General features: G+C 37.6%; 1 protein-coding gene across 5 annotated transcripts in view; it reads right to left on the minus strand.

The window, feature by feature from the left end:
• Positions 1–862: 862 nt before the first annotated feature.
• The window catches only part of Prps (phosphoribosyl pyrophosphate synthetase), a 58,715-nt gene continuing 35,254 nt past the window's right edge, over positions 863–24,323 (minus strand). For 4 of the 5 annotated variants that reach the window (XM_067156587.2, XM_067156586.2, XM_067156585.2 and 1 more), the window contains 3 exons: positions 15,242–15,415; positions 10,015–10,174; positions 863–4,337 (listed from right to left, as the gene is read on the minus strand). In XM_067156587.2, the coding sequence (XP_067012688.1) occupies positions 4,245–4,337; positions 10,015–10,174; positions 15,242–15,415 (427 nt within the window). In that variant the 3' untranslated portion in view covers positions 863–4,244. Of the gene's footprint in view, positions 4,338–7,796; positions 7,855–10,014; positions 10,175–15,241; positions 15,416–24,323 lie in introns of those variants that run through there. The other variant, XM_068229905.1, reaches the window with a different exon arrangement.

Consider the following 24,323-nt stretch of genomic DNA (forward strand, 5'->3'; position numbering starts at 1 on the left):
AATTTTCTAAACATTTATTATCTTACGTCAACAATTGTGTCACACATACATTATTTAACATTATATAACATTTCTCAATGCGAATCTTGTTACTAGCATGAATTATATAGTTTGGCTTTGCTGTGTAAACAACAACTGTACTAGTTTGTAAAGTGTACGCCAGATGTCGCACAGCGATGAATAAGTGATTCACAGTTTGTGTTTCAAAGGTTGCCGATATGGATGTCGAAGATAACCGACGTCTACCGATTCAGCACTAGGGAGCTCCGGGCTCAAGAAAAAGTGCGCGTATAGTATATCAGTTGACTATATTTGTAAGTAGTACAGGAGATATTATAAGTAGAATTTTGTAAACAATATAAATTTATTAAGGGTGAGCTGTGTGTTTAATAGAAAACATTGTTAGCGTAAATTGTATACCGTAATATTGTATTATAGGAAAATTTTCTTCTCTTGTTAACGTAATATTTAGTGCTTGACAATAATGTATTTTAGTGTACCATTTGCCACCGAGGTAGACACCTCATTTGCAAATAAAGAGATTTTGATTTGATTTGACTCCAAGTAGGGTCGAAACTAGTACCATATTATAATGTAATGTAAACATCCGCATTAAAAAATTAGCTTTCCCACCTATTCAACACAGTAATTTTGAATAAATCATATGTAATCTCAGTTCAATATGGACCAATTAGAATGAAATTTATAATTCTTAATGCAACAGATTGGCAAACCTTTTTTTTTTTTTGGAATAACCTCATATATTTATTTCTCTAGTCTCAGGGATGTGATCATTTTACGGAAAAATCCACTGTTCTCAGAATATCAAATAACCTCTAGACACCCAAAGAAAAAACAAACATACAAAAAAAGTATATGTTTATTTTCCTCGATGTTTCTCTTAAAATATCTTACATTAATTCCAGGGGTAAACTACAACAGATCATTCTTCTAAATTTTTCTAATTTATACCAAACAATCCTTCCTGAAATTCTTAAATCCTGCAGCATTCATAAAAATAACTCATAGTATACAGTGGTTTAGTTGATAAATTGTATGTTTTTATATTTATGTAATATCCAGTATTTTTCGTCTTTTGAACCAGTCAAATTGCATTTGAGAGGCAAACAGTTATTGTAAATATATTTCTACATTTCAATCTTAATGTTAAAATTGTAGTTGTTTCATTTAAAATGAACTGTTTAGGTGGGTTAAATACTTAGAACATAATCACAATAACAGCCGCAACACTTGCAAGGATAAGCCTCTTTCAGAATACTATTTTGAAACATCTGTGCAATTATCGAAAGCAATTCTATTCAGTTAATTTCACAAAGAAGTGATCAATACCGTGAAGTAACTGCAATGAACTGTCACTAGTACATGGTATCAAAATTCTTTAAGGCATATGAGTTTCCTAAAGCATAGAAAATAACTAGAAATTTACTCCACCAAAAGCCAGGGTATAATCTATGTAGCTGGAGCATTATCACCAATATATGGAGGTATTCTTTGGTACTTGCAAGTATAGTGGCATGAAACACTTTGTACTGAAGCAAATTAATTGAGCATTTAACAAATCAAATTTCTCAGCAATAACTGAAAATATTTTGATCTAGAAGAAAAATAATCTTAAATTTCAGCACTGTGATACACATAGGTTATTGGATATGTTAAAACAAGGCACAGGTCACTCAAGAAACAACTGAGCTTAAACAGGAAAACTAAATATTATGGAATATGATTACAAATTTTCAAGTAACAGTCAATACATCATCCAAGAAAATCGGCATAGAGACGGTCTTTATTTTCAAGTTGTGCATGGTAGGCACAGTCTTAGTTTTATTTAATTCATGTAGTGTATAGCTTTAAGTGCCAGGGGTGTCCGAAGACATGCATGGATCGCCTAGTACAGGTCTTTCTATTTTGCATCCATGGGGGACCTGCATGAGCGGGTGTAGATTGATTATTATTATTATTATTATTATTATTATAATAAACTTAGAGTCCGCACACAACCTACTCCAGTTGAATAACCTTGAAGGGTCTGCTGAAGGCTTAATTTCACCATCCAACATACAAATCATAAACAGTATCATCTGCCCTGGCTCCATATGAACAATGCAGGGATGTTTGGAATTGAATCTACGTTTTTGGCATGAATGCGACGGTCAACAATCTGATGGTAAAATATTTTTCAACCAACGGGACTAGTATCAGCTAGCCACGGTGTCAAGACGATACAGACTTGACGTCTTAATGGTCGTGGCCACCGGGCAGTCTCATCCTAGTTGTATATTGACCTCATCACGCACTCCCGTGGTAGCAGTTATCTGTAGCGGCCTACAGATGAGAATGGTAATGAAATGTTAATATGCAAGACTGGTAAATCAACCCATCGACTTCTGCAAGAGTTTAGTATTGTAGCAATCCCTCTAGTATTGATACACATTTTTGCAGTGTGGTTTCTGTAGAATGTTTTTACTCCGTACTAAGTTGCTTAAAAAAATTATATTTACATTAGAACTTATTTTCATTGTTAACTGCAATGATAAGTATTTGTGTGTGTCAAGGAATGTTGGTTTAAATTCATTCATAGGGGTCCTGATGTTCGTCTTCCAAATAGGTACAGTAAAGAAGTTCTGCATCACCATGTCCGGTCTTAACAAATAGGACAAAATTTGCTGAGGGCCAGGAACATTATTCTGAGCATCTCCTTTAATGCCATGTAATATTTTAGTCTCTTTTTGTTTCCCCAGAAGTTCCTTGCGATTATTACATGATGCTAGTAGCGCGCAGTTAAGGTGAATAAAACCGTAACTTGCACAGTTCTAAAATACTCTGTAGAAGGGAAAATTATCAAACTGGATTATATATTAGATGGAATTTCTAAACAATTTTCAGTCACAGAAATATTAAGACATTAATGTACAGAGAATGAAGTGCATTTGTAAATATTAAGTAGTGGAATAACATTCCAATAAATGTAGTGATCATCAAAGCAACACAAACGCTTCATTCATCCCATTTGGAGTTTTAGTGAAACACATTAAAACTTGTCCTACACCAGATGCTTAGCCAAGGATATATAACTTCTCTACTTTCCATGGGGACAGACATTGTATCTAAGGTACAAGCTGCCTCTTGTTACAAATTCTCAAGTTTCATGGTTGCAGGCTGTGTCAAAATATTTAAGCTTTTAAAACAACAAAGAAGGCTTGGAAATTTAATTATTAAATAATTAGTAAAATTAATTTTCTTTTCCCGTCTGCAATACTCAACAGGTCCTCTTACTCTCCGACTTCTCAGTCTCAAAATGTCGACTTTGATTAGGAAAGCCCACAATTCAGACTGCAGCGAATTATACTGAGCAGTGTAAGCACAAGGTGCTCAATCATAAACAGCTATAAAATAAACAGCATCATATAATAAAATTATTATATATTTTTCTGCTTAGGATGAATTTGAAATTCATTAAAAAATCTCACTTCAAAAATCAAAAGCCTTTTCTAGCATATAAAGCATTCCTGAATGCATTTTAACACCCAAGTAATTTGCTACGTGTATAATCCAGGTGTATATTAGTTTGATACTTCTGAAAAAGAAAGAAAGGTCCCACCAGATTATTGAAAAACAATACCAACCCTCACTAACGGAACGACTACAGCAAACTTGAACCCTGAGAGCCAGTTATAGTACACAAATCAGAGTTGTGCATATTTTTCTGCAATGAGAATTAGTGGGAAGTGAAGCGATTTGGAGGAATACTCTAAGCCAGCCTTTGTACCCAATGATTGTACCTTTCTGCAAGCGGGCTAATAGGCTTAACGGCAGTGATGTTGCCTGCATAAAACTGTGACATCTCTAGAAAAATCTTCCTGTTGCGATGAAGAAGTGAAATTCTATAATAGATTCCTGACAGAATCAAAGGCCTATACTAACCTGAATGAAAGTGCGTGCAAAACATAACCTGTCTCATTATACTGTCCGATGTTTCATAAATGTGCATGCCCTCGCACTCTCAAATCAGGTGAACTATTGATTCAAACAGGATCCCTTAGATTTATGTAAAATTCACCAACTTCAACAAGCATATCCAATAACCCATTTTTAAAAGAGATTCACAAACACTAAGGCTTAGATGTATAATTTATAAAAACTGCTATTACACTCTTATCTGTAGTACTTGTCACAACTACAACAGCAGTATGAAGAAACATACACATGGAGAATAGGTCAATGTTTCAGTAAGGTACATTAGAAAACAAATACGAAACAGATTCTCCATTGTGGGTTCTTCGGACAGCTTCTGCGAACATCATTGACACGTCAATGCACTGGAACGAGAAAGAAAAAAAAAATCACACTGATCTATACACAAAAAACGAAGTTATAGGGAACTAATCAAAGAAGTGCCAAGCAATCAAAAATATGATTGTAGAACAGACTTATTTTACTTCCCTGGGAAATATTTAATAAACAGTACATTATATAGTGGAAGCTTTCTTTTTACAATTCCAGTGATAACTCAATAACTTAAACATTTTTCCGCTCTGTCGAAAGATGAAAAATATAACATTTAACATAACAGAAAAAGAAATTTAAACAAAAAACAAAAAAAAATTAAAAAAAAAACCCTCAGTGAAAGGAAGACAGGATTCGTCCTGTAAGAACATCCTCAAATTCTATGAAGTTACTTTTAATCACTTTTCCTTGTGTATTAGATAGCGATGGGCAGTTTGAGAAGGGGTCTCAAGATTTCTGGAGACCAGCGCAGGTAATGTTTCTCGCGCGATCTCGAGAGTGATGCCCCGTATTGTGTGGCGAGCAGCTTGTCGTAGGCTACAGGTAGTCGGAGCTGAATGTTGTTTGTACCAAGTATGCGAATAGCCAACCACGAGTCTTTTCCATTCTGCAAATACATGTCAACAACCAACTAGGGCGTTCATTTCTGCAGAGGTCTATTTTAACGCAGTATAACAATCATAAAGGATACGCATTCTGGTACTGTATGCAGCAGTAAGTACACAAATGTCCGGCTCCATGGCTAAATGGATAGCGTGCTGGCCTTTGGTCACAGGGGTCCCGGGTTTGATTCCCGGCAGGGTCGGGGATAGGCACTGTAAAATTCAGTAGTAGAAGGTAAGTCACTTAAAAGAAGCAAGGCACAATCTTCTGAACAGCAGCATAGCTATGCCAAACAACAGTACACATATTTTTTTCTGCTAAGCTACTTGTAGCCTATGCAGTGGCCTCCTATGCACTAGCCATGCGTCTTGGTGGGTGCGCTATTTACCAACTGAAGAGCCCAACTTAGCACACTGGGGCAAAATGCTGGCAACCAGCAATGAGTTAGCTGGAAAATTTATAATGTCCAATAACGGACCATACCTAATTATGACGCTAATACTCTAACATTGTAAGGAATTATTTCCTTAGTCACCATAATGCCGTTAAACTCAAATATTGGTCAAATTGATATTGAGTGCAGGGTCTGATAAATTGAGTGAGAACAATTTACACCTAGTGTAGCCGTCAGTTTCTGTACTTTGCCTACTCATTTCATTGCATCCTTGATAATACAGAAGATCTCGATCTGACATCTCGTAAAAATGTAAACTGTGAAACACACTACACACACCGAAGTGAGTGAAAGTGCGGAAAGCTACCCCTGCATGTTCCGGAAGATGTGTTCTATCGAGACACGTAGAAATATTGAATTTAAATTACTCTAAAATACAGTACTATCTCAAAAATGTAAAGTCAGTTTAGAATCAAAAGTCTTTCCGTTCAAATGACATGTGGGGACAGTTTTCTTCCATCTATGGTTGCACAAAGCATAACTGTACACTCAGCATTGAAAACTAGGTGAGCCAGGAGCGTGTTGGCAACCTTGACGCAAATAAAACCCGCATCCTAATTTCGTGCCTGAAAATCTTAAAATATGCGGGGTTTCCAGCAACAAATGAACCATCAACAATTTGGCTAAACGTCACAAAAATGAAATATGTATAATTATAATCTTACCAAACCACACTACAACCCCAATGGGCCTTTGCCTACCAAGCGACCGCAGCTCAGTCCGAAGACCTGCAGATTACGTGATTATGCGTGGTCAGTTGTGACAAAGCCTCTCGGCCATTATTCCTGGCTCTCCAGACCATTTCTATTTCTTTTTCCATTTGCTTTACGTCACTCAGACACAGATAGGTCTTATGGCGACGACGGAACAGGAAAGGCCTAGGAATGGGAAGGAAGCGACCGTGGCCTTAAGGTATAGCCCCAGCATTTGCCTGGTGTGAAAATGGAAAACCACAGAAATCCATCTTCAGGGCTGCTGACAGTGGGGTTTGAACCCGCTATCTGCCAGATGCCAGCTCACAGCTGCGCAGCCCTAACCGCACGGCCAACTCTCCCGGTACTCTCTAGACCAGGGTCGGCATCTCACCAGTAGATAGCTCTTCAATTAAAAGCAATTGTAGGTTGAGTGGACCTGGAGACAGTCCTCATATCCAGGTAAAAATGCGAGAACTGGCGGGAATTGAACCCGTCCCTCCAGGCGCGAGGCAGGCAACTGAGACTGCGGGGCCAGTTGCAAACATTAATTTCCTATAAGCAAATTTAAAATCTCAAAATTTTACATTCATTTTCCTGTGAAAACTTCTTTCAGTTCAGCAATTTTGATGGGCCAAACTCTTCAAAAAATCGAATAACTCCAAGCCAAGTAGTGTTTAATTCTCTAATCTAATAAAATAAAGCATATTAGATACAAAATTGCCTATCAGGATGGCAAAATTCCTTTTTTTCCGTCTTCCATTGTAATTTGGTCACCGGTATACTGTTCGTAGTCAGTTTCTAGATATCTTGTAACGAGTAAATTAGGCTTACATTGACTTTTGAAGGATATGTTGAACTCAAGAATATCGTTTCGAATGTAAGTTCAAAAGTCCTCGAATGCATTATATTCAATTCTGTCAGTCACTAATCACGATCAAATTGGAAAGAGAAAAAATATCAGAATTTCAGAAGTTACAGTTATTCGTGACCTTAAGCTCATCTGGAAAGCGTGCTCACTGTACAAGTCAGTCATCATCATCATCATCTCACTCCAGTCGCCCAGGTGTGGTTAACAAGCCTCCTCCACTCCTTTCTGTCCTTCCACTTTTCCTGCTCCATTATTTCCGCCAGATCCAATCCAGCTTCTCTAATGTCCTTCCAAATCTGATCCATCCACCTTCTTCTGTCTTCCAACTGGTCTCTTTCCGTTAACTTCTCTTTCCAATTCCCTTCTTGCTACCCGTTCCTTTCACGTTCTTTTTACATCTCCGAACAATTTCAGTCTTGCTTTCTGTATGTTCTGTACTAACGGTTCTATCTATAGCTCTTCTCCAATTTTAATATTTCGAATTCTGTCTCTTGTCTTTTTACCGATGTTCTTAAAAACTTAATTTCCACTGCTTGGATCTTACTATCTTGTCTGTTATTAATTACCAGTGTTTCTAGTCTGTATGTTACAACTGGTATGAAATACTGTTTACATAATGTTAATTTCGTTCTCTTGGATACTTTGTCATCCCATAAAAGCTCTCTGACTTGATGATAAAATGTTGTACCTTTACTTAGTCTTAATAATTTCAGGATTGATTTAATTACTTTTTAATAATGCTACCCAGATATGTAAATTGTTCTACATTCTCTAACCGTTCACCATCTATGTTCACTTGGCTTCTTTTTTATAAATGACTACAGTTTTCTTTTTACTAATTACCATTCCCAACTCCTTCAGATTTCCATTCCAAATGTCCAGTCTCCTTTGTACTTCCTTTTCTCCCTTTCCCCAAATCACCACATCATCTGCAAATACCAAAGCATTCACTTCATCACTACTGATGATGATGATGATGATGATTTGATGGAAAATCATGTGACAATCATCCCTGGAGAACAAGTCAGTACGAGTGGGAAATAATACAGACTTTTTACATGTAACATGTGCAAATAAAACAACTGCGGTATTTATAACATTTTAACATTAAAACATAAAATTGCCTGTCTTACATTAGGACCAAAATAGTAATAGGTAATCCCAAAACCTCTCGTGGGTATACGTATGTAAGGTGCAACATCTCTTCTGGTCTCGATAACGATCGTATACGATAATATTAAAATACTAAATTTGTATTAAGGAGAAGTTTCAATTCCTGCTGAAAGTGACTATAGGCCTACAGTGCGTGAGGGAAGTCCCAAAAACCTGCTCAGCGAAAAAATCTTTTTTAAAATCTAACCCTGGACATAAAGTTTTACAAGTACGAACATTTGACGAAACTCGTTTCATCTTCAAGTAGAGATGTCTCCTTGTGGCCACTCTCTACTTTATGATTTCCACAGATTCTTTAACAATAACACCCGAATGCAAGGCTAAGATGGTCCCTTGTGCAAGTTCACCGCCAATCGCTTTTCCAGTAAAGGACTTGCTCTAATTTTTTCAATGACGGGATGTTAACACCATGATCCATAAGTATGCCGTAGAGGACCTTTTGTGCGATACAGTTTCTTGAAAAACGCTTTATCAAGGATTTAGCGTTGATGGGACTGAAATTTCTGGACGACTGATTAGGAAAATCGTTTCTTCGAGGAACAGATAATGCAGGATTTTTACAATGTGACTTCATTAGGATGCGCGTGGGACAGTTTCTGGGAACGTATAATCTAGGTTCAACTATATACGTAGGCTTAAAAGACATTTGCTCACTATTTACTTTTTTTTTTTTTAAATTCAGAAATACTGCCTTACAACGAAAGTACTCTACACACTGGATATTTAAAGAATATTGAAAAACTGTCTTTAAGATGACTATTAAATGACTTAAAAATTAAGAAAATGCATTATAAAATGTAAAAAATTAGTTTAAAATGTAAGGTTCAAAAATCCTTCAGAAAATAATAGGTTAAACACAAACTTACAAAGTACATAAAACAGGCCTTTATCTGAAGACTGCTCAAAGATGAAGAATACAAAATGCAATGAATACTGATTGAAAAAGGAATAGTTTGAAATGAACTCAAAATAATAAAAGACGATTTGCCAAATTAAAGTCTGGACTGATTTCATGTCACCGGCCTTGATTGTGGCTTGCTAACACAAACATATTCGTAGGGGAAGGTGGAGCAGGGAACAACTGTGTTTAGTGGAGAGGGGGAAGTGCTATGTGGCTACAGTTTGTCTTTATATGTATTACAAAATACTAATTTTGAATGAATTCACGTGCAGCAATGAATTGCAGTTTACTTTGTACAACTATCCTTGTTGTTGTTGTTTTGTCATCCATCTACAGTATGGTTTGGTGCAGTTTCTATGCCACCTTATCCTGTGCTAACATTTTCATTTCTATGTTAATACATCCAACATCTGCTTTAATTTGCTTGTCATTTTCATACCTTCTACCCCTTCTGTTCTTGCTGTCTACACTTCCCTCAAAAACCAATTGAACAAGTCCTGGGTGTCTTAAGATGTATCCTATCGCTTCTTCTCATGAAATTTAAACAAATCGATCTCCTCTCAACAGTTCGATTCAGTATCTCTTGATTCATAATTCGATCTAGCCATCTCACCTTCAGCATTCTTCTGGAACAACATAATTTGAAAGTTTCTATATTCTTTCCTCTCCGAGCTAGTTACAGTCCAAGCTTGACTTGGATACAATGCCACAGCCCAGAAGAAAGTCTTCGAAAACATCTTTCTAAATCCTATATCAATGTTTGAGTAAGATAATTTCTTAAGGCTTTCCTTGCATGTGCTAGTCTGCATTTTATGTCGTCCTTACTTCTGCCATCGTTATCTTACTACACAAGTAACAATACTGATCTACAGTACTTCCTTCCAGACTTCATTTCCTAATCTAATATTTCCTGTATCACCCGACATTGAAAACGTGAGTGATATAGCGGAAGTGAAAGAAATATGAAAAATATACTTTCATACTAACAATCCTTTCAATATCTTTCCTAACATACCTGGATCTTTGGGCAGTCTTTCATGTGCTGCTCTTGAGGAATGGTATTGGTCACAACGACTGCCTCGAAACATGCATAGTTGATCCTAGAGATGGCAGGTCCAGAGAAGATACCGTGAGTGAGGATAGCATACACTTTAGTTGCTCCTGCCTCCAGCAACCTGGTAATTAAAAAAATACATAAATATAAACCAATATAAAATAAATTCAGTATAAGATGGGCACCTTAATCTGTACCTTAATTAAGGTCATAATCACTTTCTGCTCAGTTCTAGCTGTCCTATCATCATCATCATCATCATCATCATCATAAGACCTATCTGTGTTGGAGCAATTTAAAACAACAACAAAAAGGAATAGTTCAAAGTAACTATTATTTAAAAGTCGATTAATTGGGTGGACTGGAAACAATTACAAAATTACACTTGGAAGGTGCGGTAAGAAGGATCTGTAAGTGAAAACATGGGGTATCAACATTTTAAAAAGTTCATTCTACAATTTTGAACTGTAATATCTTATGAAAACCATATTAAGAAATTCCTTCTTTCGATCCATGATAGAAGATATCCAAACCTGTTTTTTCTATTTGCTTTACGTCGCACTGACACAGATAGGTATTATGGCAAAGATGGGATAGGGAAGGCGTAGGAGTGGGAAGGAAGCGGCCGTGGCCTTAAGGCACAGCCCCAGCATTTCCCTGGTGTGAAAATGGGAAACCACAGAAAATCACCTCAGGGCTGCCAACAGTGGGGTTCGAACCCACTATCTCCCAGATGCAAGCTGTGCGCCTCTAACCGAACAGCCAACTTGCCCAGTCAAATCTGTAGTAAAGATTAGTTTTAACTTGCACATTACATTGCAACCTGTCAAGAAAATTTAATGTAAAATGGTTAATAGACTGATGTACGAGTTTGCTGGTAAGAACTGTATTTATTCATCGTATGGCTTTTTGCCACGAGTGTCGGCTGACATGTTTGTATCTTTCTATTAGACAACCGTGGGTAACCTAGGCGTCTGAGTGCAATGAAATATGGAGAGGGTGAAACTTTGTCAGCAGATAGCCTACTATGGAATGAGATCAAGGGACCTGCTTAAGAACAGAGTCATATGCCCTCACTCCAAATGAGCTCTCTGGTGTCAGAGGTTTTTCATTTGTTATTTTAAAAAACTGTGTAACAAGAAACTTCGACTTATTCTCTTAGACTCAAAAGATGCTTACAGTCACCTGAAGTGTGCCTGCGCTATGATAAGAGGCATGATTTTTTCGCATTAACGATAAACGCAACAAAAAATATCTTGAAGCGATTTTGCGATATCATTACGAATCATTTGTTTCTGGTTAAGAAAATATGGATATTATGTTCGCGAATTAAAGCGATAAGGTCATTTTAAAGCGAAATTCAATTATTTCGCGATAAGCGCGATATTACAGCGAAATGTGTAGTGAATAACGAACTTGACATTTTGTTCCAAGATTACACATGAAAAGAAGAGGAAAAGCGAAGAAAGATTCATCAACAGGGACGAAATATGTTATCATTAATGTTCTGGAAGATCTCTTTAAGACATGGCATCAAGGAAAAGGGGTTGGCTCCAAGCGAAATGTTTGGAATGTTGTTCTTGTGGTGGCTGGCAATGCCACCCCAGCCTGTTTCCTCATGGCATTGTGCAATCCTGGAATCCCTAATGACGTCTACAAGCAGCACAATTGACTGGTGTTTTTCGGCTTCGCGGTCAGGTGAAATCAAGAAAGTGACCACAGACAGTAGCGAAGATGGGTCGTTCGACAAGTGTTACGGTGCACAGCAGAGCTAAACAGTTTGGAGTGAAGGTTTATACATTTAGGAAAGCAATATTTTAATGTGTAAATTTTTTAATGTTCGCATCGAGTGGGAGAAAAAAGATACTGTCTCAAAACATTGTTTTAAAAATAAAGAACATTCAGAACGTTAATTTAGCACTCGAACAGTGAAACAGCGGGCAACAACATAACTCTCATTAGATATGCAAAAGAAAGCTAAGAGTGAAAAAATAGAACATATTCACAAAACAACAGCGATGCTGCTCGAAGCCAATATCCCGCTGGAGAATGTAGATGACCCTGCAGTCCGAAAATGGCTTCAAAAGTATGTACCAGGTATGTACAGTCTATCAATTAAACCTCCACAATCAACGATCAGTGATAGTAATGAAACCTTTAACGAAAAATTTTAGAATTTCATTAAAGCGATACGGCAATATCTATTTTGCAAAATAATGCGAAAATTAGTATTATCCTTTTCGCGAAATCGTTGAAAAATTAATGTGAAAAAATCATGCCTCTAGCTATGATTTAAGATTATCTTATTGGTATGCGATTTTCTGTTTCAATATTGGTTATTCTCCCTCCTGTTCCTCCCCTTTTCCTTCTCAAGCGCAGTGTTGGAGGCTGGTTGTGTCCAGCAGATGAGGATCATTATTATTTCATCACTCTGTCTGAGCATCTATTTTGGGGTTCCTTTCGAACCCGAGGGTGCCGAGCTGCGAGCATCGGAGTGTAAGGGGTGAGTGTATGTCGAGTGAAAGGTTAATGCTTGTGGCAGTGAATGGGCATGTAACTGGGTAAGAGTTGTGCTTCTGTGTGTGCTCGTGCCAGGCTCGTAGCCCAGGGGACTCCAATTAATTGAAGGAACAAGAATCAAAAAAGTGAAAGTATCGATCAGGTGGATTCTTGTTCCTTCAATTAATTGGATCTTATAGTCGATACGGATATGAAGTGGATAGTATGTAACACGCCCAGGGGACTGTCGAAAGCCGTTCAATTTTCATAATTTGTATTACTTTATATATTACTTACGGTGTCTGGCTCCATGGCTAAATGGTTAGTGTGCTGGCCTTTGGTTGCAGGGGTACTGGATTAGATTCCCGGCAGGGTTGGGAATTTTAACCATCATTGGTTAATTACGCTGGCACCGGGGCTGGGTGCATGTGTCGTCTTCTTCATTATCTCATTCTCAGCACGATGCGCAGGTTGCCTACGGACGTCAAATCAAAAGATCTGCATCTGCCAAGCCAAACATGTCCTCCGACACTCCCGGCACTAAGAGCCATACGCCATTTCATTTTTATTACTTCTGGTAATAGACGCTCTGTTCTCTTGTAATGAATGTACGGTCCCAATAAAGGTTTATTGTTGTAAGGTGCTTCAGTTATGTTTTGTAAATATTTTGCTAACTTAGATTAAAGGACAGATGAGTTTACAGATGAATAACTCCCTAACCTCCGTTCACCTCGCTTCCCCTCTGGGTAGGTTCCTTTTTCTTCGGCCCTAATGCTAGTATCTTCTCGGATGGTAGCAAAACATGGTTACAATCCACGGACCTCTGGGTTATAGGCCCAGTACGCTTCCACTCCACCTGAGAAGGTACTAGCATTAGGGCCGAGGATAAAGGAACATACCCTGAAGGGAAGCGAGGTCAACCGAGGTTAGGGAGTTATCCATCCATAAACTCATCTGTCCTTTATTCTAAGTTAGCAAAATATTTACAAAAACATAACTGAAGCACCTTACAACAATAAACATCTATTGGCCCTGTACATTCATTACAAGAGAACAGAACGCCCGTTACCAAAAGTAACACAAACTAAAAAAAACGAATTGCTCCAATAGGCCCCTAGGCTACGAGCCCAGCACATGCACACAGCGCAGCACAACTGTTACCTAATTACACGCCTATTTGCTGCCACAAGCATTAACCTTTCACTCAGCATACGTATCACGGAAGGAGCCTACCCGGAGAGTGCTCAATGGCGCTCGGACATTCCCTGGGCAACAGTGGTACACAGTCTGATTCTTCCATGAAGGCACTGCAACACAGCAACAAGCAGATGATACTACGTCCACCAACAGTCCTTTTCAAGACACGTCGATCAGACTTGGTAACAATCTCCGCATTTTTTACTTAAATATAGAATCAATATCACCACCAAAAAGTCGGTATCTGTCTCTTCTTACGCTGGAGAACAACGTGGATTTGATAGCACTGCAGAAAACACACACCATGACAGTGAAGATCTCTTCAGAAGAGGAAAAATAGGTGGTTACAGTCTTGTTGGGGCAATCAATGAATTTTATGGGATCGCAACTTACATCAGATCCCAGTTGACTAATTTTAAAGTTGTTTACGAAGACAGCAGAACAGATACAGTATAATCCCGAATAACACCCGCCACCGAATAAGTCCCGCACCCTAAATTTGAGACAGCAAAATACGGAAAAAATTAAAATCAAACTTTCATACCTATTTAATTTTCTTCAAATATACCACAAATATAAATTCAATCATCTTACAATTATTAAAATAATCACAAAAATCGTAAATAAAATCAGTATAATACTCAGATCATTAACAATTCACTGTCGCCATCTGAAGTTCCACCCTAGGAACTTACATCGCTGACATCTTTTCCACAAATAGTCATCCTCGCTACCGTGCACTGAATTTGAAATTCATTAAAATCACTAAAAGGCTTTGTACTTTAGTGTTCATTGACATGATGGCATAATATTGCAATCGAGCCTTTGAGAGCAGTAACTGCAATTCTTAGAACAAAGGCATTAATTACAAAAATAACACTATTTTCTGGGCACAATATAAGGATGAAACCAAAAAGACTGGCACACAATACTTAGACTACAAGAAAAGTGGAAGGCACGACCTTTACGGCTTAAGAAGCTCCACAAAGACGGAGTGAGTGAGGATCCAGAGGAAGATATACAGGGGAAGAAAAAACAACCCTTAGGAAGTCAATTGCAGGAATAAGGGATGCAGTGGAGAAATTCATCAAGTTATGCAACATCTTCATTGAAGAGCGACAAAGGAGAAGTTAAAAAACTTAAGAATATCTGAAAGGAGTGCAAAGAAAAGGGGGAGAGAGAGAGAGAAAGAGAGAGAGAGAGAGAGAGGACCTGGTGGATGGTGTAAACGTGGTCCAGTAATGACAGTAATAAATAAATAAATAAATAAATACTGGGCTACGAAGAAAATTCACCAGAGTAAGGAACCACCTGGCTCAAGGGCTTCAATGAAACAAGAATGAATAAATAAATAAATAAATAAATAAATAAATAAATAAATAAATAAATAATCATCGTACATTTTCTTCAAAAGGGTGCTAATGAAGTACAAGCAGCAATCATGAACCTCGGGAATCGATCAAAGGAAGAGGGTAAAAAAAGCTGTACTCACTTTTCAGCTGCATGACAGATGGTACCACAGGTATCAGCCATATCGTCCACTAGGATAGCCACCCTGTCCTTGACGTCTCCTACCAAGACCATGGCTGCAACTTCATTAGCCTTCTTGCGCTCTTTATGGATCAGAGCAAACTCAACATTCAAGCGGTCAGCGATGGAGGTGACCCTGCAAACAAAGAGGAAACTAAGGTATTTCTCTGAAACACCATCTCACATATCTAAGTGATTCTTGCTACTTCAAAACACAAAATATGAAGACTAATCTTTCTTTTCTTTTTCTCGATACATTGAACAACGTACACAATGAAAACTTAACGCACATGCTTGTGATTGAGGCCCGTATTCACTGACTTCAGATACTTATGCTGTTATCCTAGATTTCAAAAACTCTGATATCATTATCTCTGATGACACTCGCTTCTGTACTCACCGTAGACTTTATTATCTCTGTTTACCAAAACCAAGTTTTCGTTTCACTCTGAATTTGAACCTTAAATTTTTCATACTAATGCACGCAAAACAAATTACTACTTGCTGCTGTCGCTATCAGTATATAAACAAGTTTTTAGTCACATTATATACACTATTAACCAGAAACGACAGAAGAAACCTAATACAGTAGAATCTTGGATTACGAGCATAATTAATTTCGGCAACATGCTTGTAATCCAAAGCGCTCGTATGCAAATTTTCCCATAAGAAACAATTGAAACGTGGATGATTCATCCACAACACAAAAATATTTATTCGCATAACATTTCTAAAACAAAATACAACGTAAAACAAATTAAACTGCACTTTACTTTACAATAGAATCATTGTTGGTGTGAGGGAGACTTTGGAAAAGCCATGAGAAGAGTTACTGTGTAGTACGAATATCACTAACTGAATCACTGCTAGCTGTGGACTCACTGGAATTAGTTTCTTTTTATTCAACTTTAACGAAGATCCTGTCCACTGACTGTTGCCTTTGCTTCTTTCCGAGGATTTCACGAAAATGTGACATTGCACATTGCAATTGAACAGATTCTCGATAGTGTTGTGAGATGGACGGTGGAAATGGTATGATAAACGGGGTTAACTAAAGTCAGGTTGTGATTTTCACAAATAGGAAAAGTCCTCTCAGTTTTAATTACTACGTTGATGGGGTGAAAGTTAGTTTTGGGGATCATTGTAAGTGCCAAGGTGTTAATATAAGAAAAGACCTTCATTGGGGTAATCACATACATATGATTGTTAATAAAGGGTACAGATCTCTGCACATGGTTATGAGGGTATTTAGGGGTTGTAGTAAGGATGTAAAGGAGAGGGCATACAAGTCTCTGGTAAGACCCCCAACTAGAGTATGGTTCCAGTGTATGGGACCCTCACCAGAATTACTCGATTCAAGAAATGGAAAAAATCCAAAGAAAAGCAGCTCGTTTTGGTCTGGGTGATTTCCGACAAAAGAGTAGCGTTACAAAAATGTTCCAAAGTTTGGGCTGGGAAAATTTGGGAGAAAGAAGACAAGCTGCTCAATTAAATGGTATGTTCCGAGCTGTCAGAGGAGAGATGGTGTGGGAGGACATCAGTAGACAAATAAGTTTGAGTGGTGTCTTTAAAAGTAGGAAAGATCACAATATGAAGATAAAGTTGGAATTCAAGAGGACAAATTGGGGCAAATATTCGTTTATAGGACGGGGAGTTAGGGTTGGAACAACTTACCAAGGGAAATGTTCAATAATATTCCAATTTATTTGGAATCTTTTAAAAAAAGGCTAGGAAAACAACAGATAGGCAATCCACCACCTGGGCGACAGCCCTGAATGCAGATCAGTAGTGATTGATTCATTGCTCGCACTGGTACAGCCTTATTTGGGCAGTGTTTTTCTACATAATTTTTCATTGTTTCCCACATTTTGCACTTCTCCCGAATCTCAGTTGAAGTGAGAGATTCCATCGACTTTTCCTCCTCCTCTTCTCCGGACGAGATCTCCTCCGTAACCTCCTCCTGTTGTTCGCGATGCAGGTCCATCATTTAAAGTTAAAAATTTCAGGATTGTTCCGTATTGAATAGAAAAATATACAATATTAAACAGAAGGAAGGATCCACCTTTCAATACTCCGTTGTTAAGTTGAACCAAATAGAGGTTACAACCTGTTCATTTGGGACCAGTTTCAACACATTTGAAGTGCCATCATCAGCCAATCAGCAAAGCAGTGCAAAAATGAATTCAAAAAAGGTCTAAAAAACTTCAATTGCAGTTTATGAGACACTGTATAATTTTAGGGGATAACTTTTGTAAATACAGTGCCCTGTATAATTTTAGGGAATAACTTTTGGAAACACAGTGCCGATCTACTCTTCAAGATCTTGCTCCGTAGTACATTTGCGTATTTGATCGGTGACTTCATTTTTGGAAATACGACAGGCAGTGCTATTCCCTAAGATTATACGGTGTCTCAAACTGCAATTGAACTCTTCAAGAATTTGCTCAGTATTATATTTGGATACATATTTGATTACGGACTTCTTCCCGTACAGTGCTCTCTAATGATTATGTCTTACTAACGTTCATGATAGACACGCAGTATCCTTAAAATTGTACAGTGCCTTATAAACTGCAGCTGATGAATATTGAGTGTTATAGTGCTTCATAAAATGCACAAACTTCATGACCTGTTCATCTTTCAACACACAGTACTCCCTAAAGATTTTAATGCTCCACTATCAGCAACCTAAAGAATTATGTATACTTCGCAATTTATGTATCTGTGCATTGTTTTACACCTATTTGTGATCGGCTTATGATAACCAAAACTACTGGTCGAAACCAGTACCAATTTTAATTAAATAGGAATGTAAACTTACATTTCTTATTTTAATAGTATTGAAAGGTTGAACCATTTTATACTTTCTTTTAACTTATGAGTCAATTCACCTCCAGCCCCATGGTCTTCCCTAAGGACACAATTCTATCGACAATTGGTGGCTCATTTTCACCAACAATCCCCTCAGTCACGTCAAAGGACACAGTCAGGCCACAGCTTTCCCCAAGCTGAAGTGCGAGTTCTCTTGGTGACCCCATCCCAGGCTTTATCGATGATCTTCAGGCAGTTCACGATGTGGAAATGATTTCTCCAAAATTCTCGAAGGGTAAGGTTTGTTCCTTCGGTCACTCCGAAACATCGCTGGAATAGTGCTTTGGTGTATAGCTTCTTAAAGTTTGAAATCACTTGCTGATCCATAGGCAGGAGCAGTGTTGGGAGGAAGGAACATAAACTTAATGAACTTTTAATTCCTCCAGTAAGTCATCCTCATGGCCTGTGGGATCAGCAGCAGCATTGTCCATAACTAGCAAGACTTTGGTAAGGTAAGAGTGTATTCTGCACGAAGGCAGGTCTGAACCTCTGCAGAGGTGTGCCTGAGCCGGAGTTTACGTATGGTAGAGCGGCCAGTTCCTTTCCGCTCCTCCATTCCCGCAAGACTTTGAGTGGCATATTATTTTCTCAAAGGTATTTCTTCACTAAGGGAAGAAAGACCTCTTTCATCCATTCAAAAAAAAGAAAATACGAGTGACCCCAAGCCTTAGTGTTGGACCTCCACATAAAATTTAACTGGATCTTCTGCACCTTGCATTTCTTGAAGGCTTGTGGATTTTCGGAATGATACACAAGCAGGGTCTTTACTTTTAAATCCATGCTTGCATTAGCACACCATAACAGGGATAAATGGTCTTTCGTGGGCTTGTGACCGGGCACTGAATTCTCTTTTGCTGTAATGTAGGTCCTCGTCGGCACCTTTTTCCAAAGAAGTCCTGCTTTCATCGCAGTTAAAAACTTGCGGTTGCAGGTAACACTTTGTAACAATGAATTTCTGAAACTCAGCAGTGAATGCCTCAGCTGCCTTAGCATCCGAACTAGAAGCCTCCCCGTACTCACAACACTGGGTTTCACTATTCCTCTTAAAGTTATCAAACCATCCTCTGCTGGCTTTGAAGCTTTCTTCGATTTCTGTTGACGTACATGTACTACATGCTAATTTACTTATGAGGTTGGCATAAAAGGTCTTTGCCTTCTCGCAGATTAAATTCTCGGTCACAGTAGCGCCTCCTAATTGCTTATCATTTATCCAAACGAGAAGCAACTTTTCTACATCTTCCAGAACACGTGGCCATTGCTTTGATACTCTTGTGACTTCTTTTGCTGCATCTACCTCTTATTTCTTCTTTCTTCTTTAATACTGTGCAAATCGTTGACGTAGACTTGTTAAAAATTCCAGTGATATCAGGCACTCGCGTACATCGTACATGCTTTTTGATCTTCTCCTTAACTTCCATCGTAATCATCTCCTTCTTCCGACCAAATTCCTTTTCAGCTTCTTTTCGTTCCCTGGGCCCATCGTTGCAGTACAGTTATAACACTAATGAAAGAAACAGAACATGTATACTTGTATGGTGTTGACTAAAGGACAAACAATACAACTTTTGTATCCACCTATTCAATACATTAAAAGCAATTACAAAATTAGGATCTCATCCTTATTTTATTGCTTAAATATTAAAACATAGGACATGTTTCGTTCATATTTTGAACATCTTGAGCCATACATATTCTTACAAAATTAAATGATAACATTTTTAGAACTTACACTTACCTTTGACAAACTTATCCTTAATTAGCTTTGAAAAACCTCTTTAATATTAAAACGTTCGTACATTACGTCGTCTTATTGAAAATAATAATTTAGTTTCAAACTTTAAAACCTTATTCTAATATTTAAAATACGTCAATACATTTACAATCTTTTGAAATTGCTTAATGTTTTCAAATTATTTGTTGTATACACACTCAAACATTTTGTTACAACTGGCATAACTTTTCACATTTTATAGTGTATGGAACTGGAATATTAATACACTCAAAACAGCTGAGGTTAGGCTTCAATATTATACTATTCGTCCATAAAAGCAACAAAACAGATGTGCGCTGCTGATTATAGGTTAGGAAATATTTAACTTCAAAATTTGTCAAATTCACAAATTGCTTGTAGTCTTGACCAATGTAAAATAGGGCAAACTCTCTCAATTGGTGATGAACAAACTTTGGTGGCATGCAAATGGTAATTTCATCAAAGTTAACGTAAGAAAGTCTGTTGATATATCTGTAACAGGAAAGTTATTTTTGTGAGAATATGCCGAATGATTTAAAAGTTAAAGAAACCAACATTGAAGGATCAGCACTTACTCTTTCTCCTCCTGCCTGTATTTACTCTAGTGCACTCAGCTGTTTGACTTCTGCTTGTTCTTCTACTTGTGGTCCTCGTGTTGTACACGTGTCTCCATATCTATGGGGCATTGGGAGGGGAGGTAACAGAGGGCGACGTTCTAGCAAACGGCACGATTCGTGGAGGGGTATGTTTAGAAGTTGTGTAGGGAGAGGTTTGTGTATTCGTGGACTGGCTCTTTATTATCCGGGATAAAATTACGTGCAAATTTTGTTCTATCGAGTTTAAAAGTTTGTATTAATTTCGGTATTTGTGCTATTAATGGATTTTTTATTTCTATTTCATCGTTCAGGTCTATCTCTATTGAAGTGGATATGTATATTCTCCAGCTCATTCATTAATTTTCATTTGTCGACTTTTCTGATTATTTTTAAATCTTTTTCTATTTGTAGTAAAATGGTGTCCCTTTTCCTTGCGTATGGTTACTCATAGCGGTGAATTTATTATGTTTAGCAGCGTTTACATGTTCCAAATATCCAGTTATAAAATTTCTTCCAGTTTGGCCAACATAAGAAAAACCACATTCCGAGCAAATCAGCTTATAGATTCCTGAACTTTGGTAATTGTTGTTGCGTAAATTTACACTATTATGCTTAAAAAATATATTTCTATTTGTATTTTGAGTTCTAAATGAAATATTAACTTGTCGTTTTTTTGATCGGATTCGTGATTTGATATACTGCTAGGTTGGTGAATGCAAATGTTGCAAATTTTGGTTTTTCAGTTTTTATCAGAATAAGGTTTGTGGCCAGTTTTGATTTCACTCTATTAATAATTTTGTAAACAACATCAATTTTATAACCATTTATGGCTGAAGATGTTCAAAATATGAACGAAACATGTCCTATGTTTTAATATTTAAGCAATAAAATAAGGATGAGATCCTAATTTTATAATTGCTTTTAATGTATTGAATAGGTGGATACAAAAGTTTTATAGTTTCTCCTTTAGATAGACTTTCAATACAGAAAAATAAGGATAGTCTCTTGCAATGGTGATGACTGTGCGAGCGAGGCATGCCAACTGAAGTCCAGCGTGGGAGATTATTATACACGCTCGCCCAGGAAGGAGAGAGCCAGAGGGGAGGGGAAACTTAGGCACACGATGGTCATATTGCGGAATCTCACATGCTTATCAAGTTACAATTTATTTAAAATGTTTGCTTGTCTTGCAAAACACCAGTAGACCAAGTTACTTGCATTCAGAGATTTCACTGTACTATGTTTTAAGTGAAGGAATTGTTTTTGTATTTGGTGGCAGAAAGCATTAACATCACATAGAATAAGAAAAATGATGCCCTACACATTGTATATTTCACAAAAAAAAAAAAAGAAGGCAAAATTTGTCACAAAAACAAATCACCCAGTTGTGTGCCGTACAAGATATAAGCTACAATCGAGAATTCATTTTAGGCCTACCTGTATGTTGGGAATTCCAGATTATGTTCGGTCATGGGTAACAATGACACAGTCGAAGCTTTAGATAACCTAACATGTGTTTCGAAATGAGTGTCATTGTAGTCCTCAAAGTACGTAGCGCGTTCTTTTTATACATCTAGGACGTTTTATTGCATAATCTTGGTCATATTCCTTGTCATCATGATTTTCTCTTCCAGTTAAATATTCCAGTCATCTACAAGCTGTCATTTTGAAGGACTATTATCTTAGATTTCCTGTTTTACTGGCCAACCTATCTCCAATAAAATTTTAAACCGAGATAATACCCGTTACCTGAGATGTTAGTTTTCTTAGCTTTAAACCAAGATAAAAGCTTTTACTCACGTTGGTGAAAATGGACCTGAGAATGATTAACTGCTGTGATGGAAGAGATTAAGCAGAATTTTCAACACCAGACAGCATTGACTAAACAGCACAGTTCGTCAACATACTGAATATTGAAATTAATGGCAAAGTGAGGATAGATAATGAAGCAATGCTTACAGTCTAAAATTGTTTGGCTGGGTCTGAAAGGAACAACTGACCAATGGAGGTCAAGCAGGAATGATCATATGAGAGGTCTATTTTTATTTTATTACCCAAATTTTCAACCTCCATTTCTCACTCTCATCCTTTCTCGTCCTCCGTGACATGCTTCTGAAATTCTTTTCTGTATATGAAACCACTTCATCCTTCTTTGTCACTTGGTGGTCATGAAGGGGACAGTGGCAGACGCAGTGGCTAATGGAGAGAGACCCATAATAGTAATCTATGTTAGGTACCCTAAACATGAAGCAGTCTTATGTGCTAAACATGCTCTAAAGGGTACTCCGCCGTTAGTAACCAAGTAGTTTACTTAGAAGAGGATGGAGATGTTACACAAAGTCAGGCAATGTGCGGGAAGGCAAGCTTGGTCACAAGATGGGAGTCATTTTAATGCAGAGAGAAGGCAAAAGAAATTTATAAATACACCAGCTGAATAGATTCCGTTCTGCAAGTTCATGGTGCAGGTATGAACTAATCAATCAACTATGGCTGTTGTATTACCCTAAGGACAGGTTTATGTTCTATTGCGTGTGCCTTATTTAAGTTAATTTTTATACTAAATGTGCGTGTTTTGAGTGCAAGGATAAGTTGGTGATTCATATACAGAGATTCCAAGGTAAGAAGTATGCTTTCTCTCCTGACGAATGGTCTTATTGCGGAGTACCATTATACCTTCCTCTGGTGCACCAATGAGCTTCAGCTAGACAGTGGACCGCTTTTCCCCTTTGCCCACCCTCACCATATTTGTCCCCTTCGCTACCATTGCTTTGTAACATGCTAGTGAAAATATTTGAGACTGAACTGCATACCTGGATCTGCATTCATACAAATTCAGTCTGTACCAGCCCACTCTGACGAGCTTAGAACTCTAATTCAGGAGAGCAACGTACACATTGCTGGAGAGAGACTCTTGGTCTAGGCGGACCATTCCTAGTACCATCCATAACTGTTCATTTACCGGAACGAGAACTACAGCGTTCTCCCCAGGACCTTTTTAATGGGCCCTGCCGTTTTTCCAGACCGCCCGTCTAACATAACCTAGACATATGCTAGTTACATAATATGAATACGTACTGGTATTCGAGTCGTTGGGTGTTCCAAATTAAAACATAAATAATGTAAAACTGTTTATTTAATAATGTTCATGATTGTCAGCAAAACAGCATCAATTACATTGGAGTTTAAATGAGTAACTTGACTATCGCATAGTGTCGTATGCGAATGGTGTTAGGATTCGCATGGAATCGCATACGAGCACTTGATTCCGTACAACGTTACAAACCAGTACGGCACTCCACAGCAACCTAGTGATAAGCCCCGGAGTTACATGATTATGATCAAGCAGTAGAACACTAGTTCAAAACTCTTGTGTCTCGTCCGTGATAATAACACTACAAGTTCAATTTTGTAGTTAATGTTTACATGTCTGATATTATTGTTAATGCCCTGAGGGGGATAATTGAGATGTCATTTTTTAAGTAGAATTCCCAGCACGGCTACTTATTCCTGCCACCCGGCTGATGAAAATTTCTGGGGAGAGCACTGAACATTACGGAACTCTGCTCCAAACAATAGCTGCACCCTGAAATTTTTAGAGTTATTCAAGTTTTCATACAGAAAGTACCTTTTAGATGCATGAACTAATGGTGTGAATTGTGATGAATGAATTAATGATACGCTGCATGCAATTTGACTATTTTCATTAATCTCTGTATATTAGTAGCTTGAATAATGGTATGTACATATTAGTTTAAAGGGGTTCTTATGTTGAACATATAGCATATTATTATTCAAATGAGTTTTTTAAATATTTTGTCGTTTACATA

The sequence above is a fragment of the Anabrus simplex genome, chromosome 12 (assembly GCF_040414725.1).
Source record: "Anabrus simplex isolate iqAnaSimp1 chromosome 12, ASM4041472v1, whole genome shotgun sequence".
NCBI classification, from domain to species: Eukaryota; Metazoa; Arthropoda; class Insecta; order Orthoptera; family Tettigoniidae; genus Anabrus; species Anabrus simplex.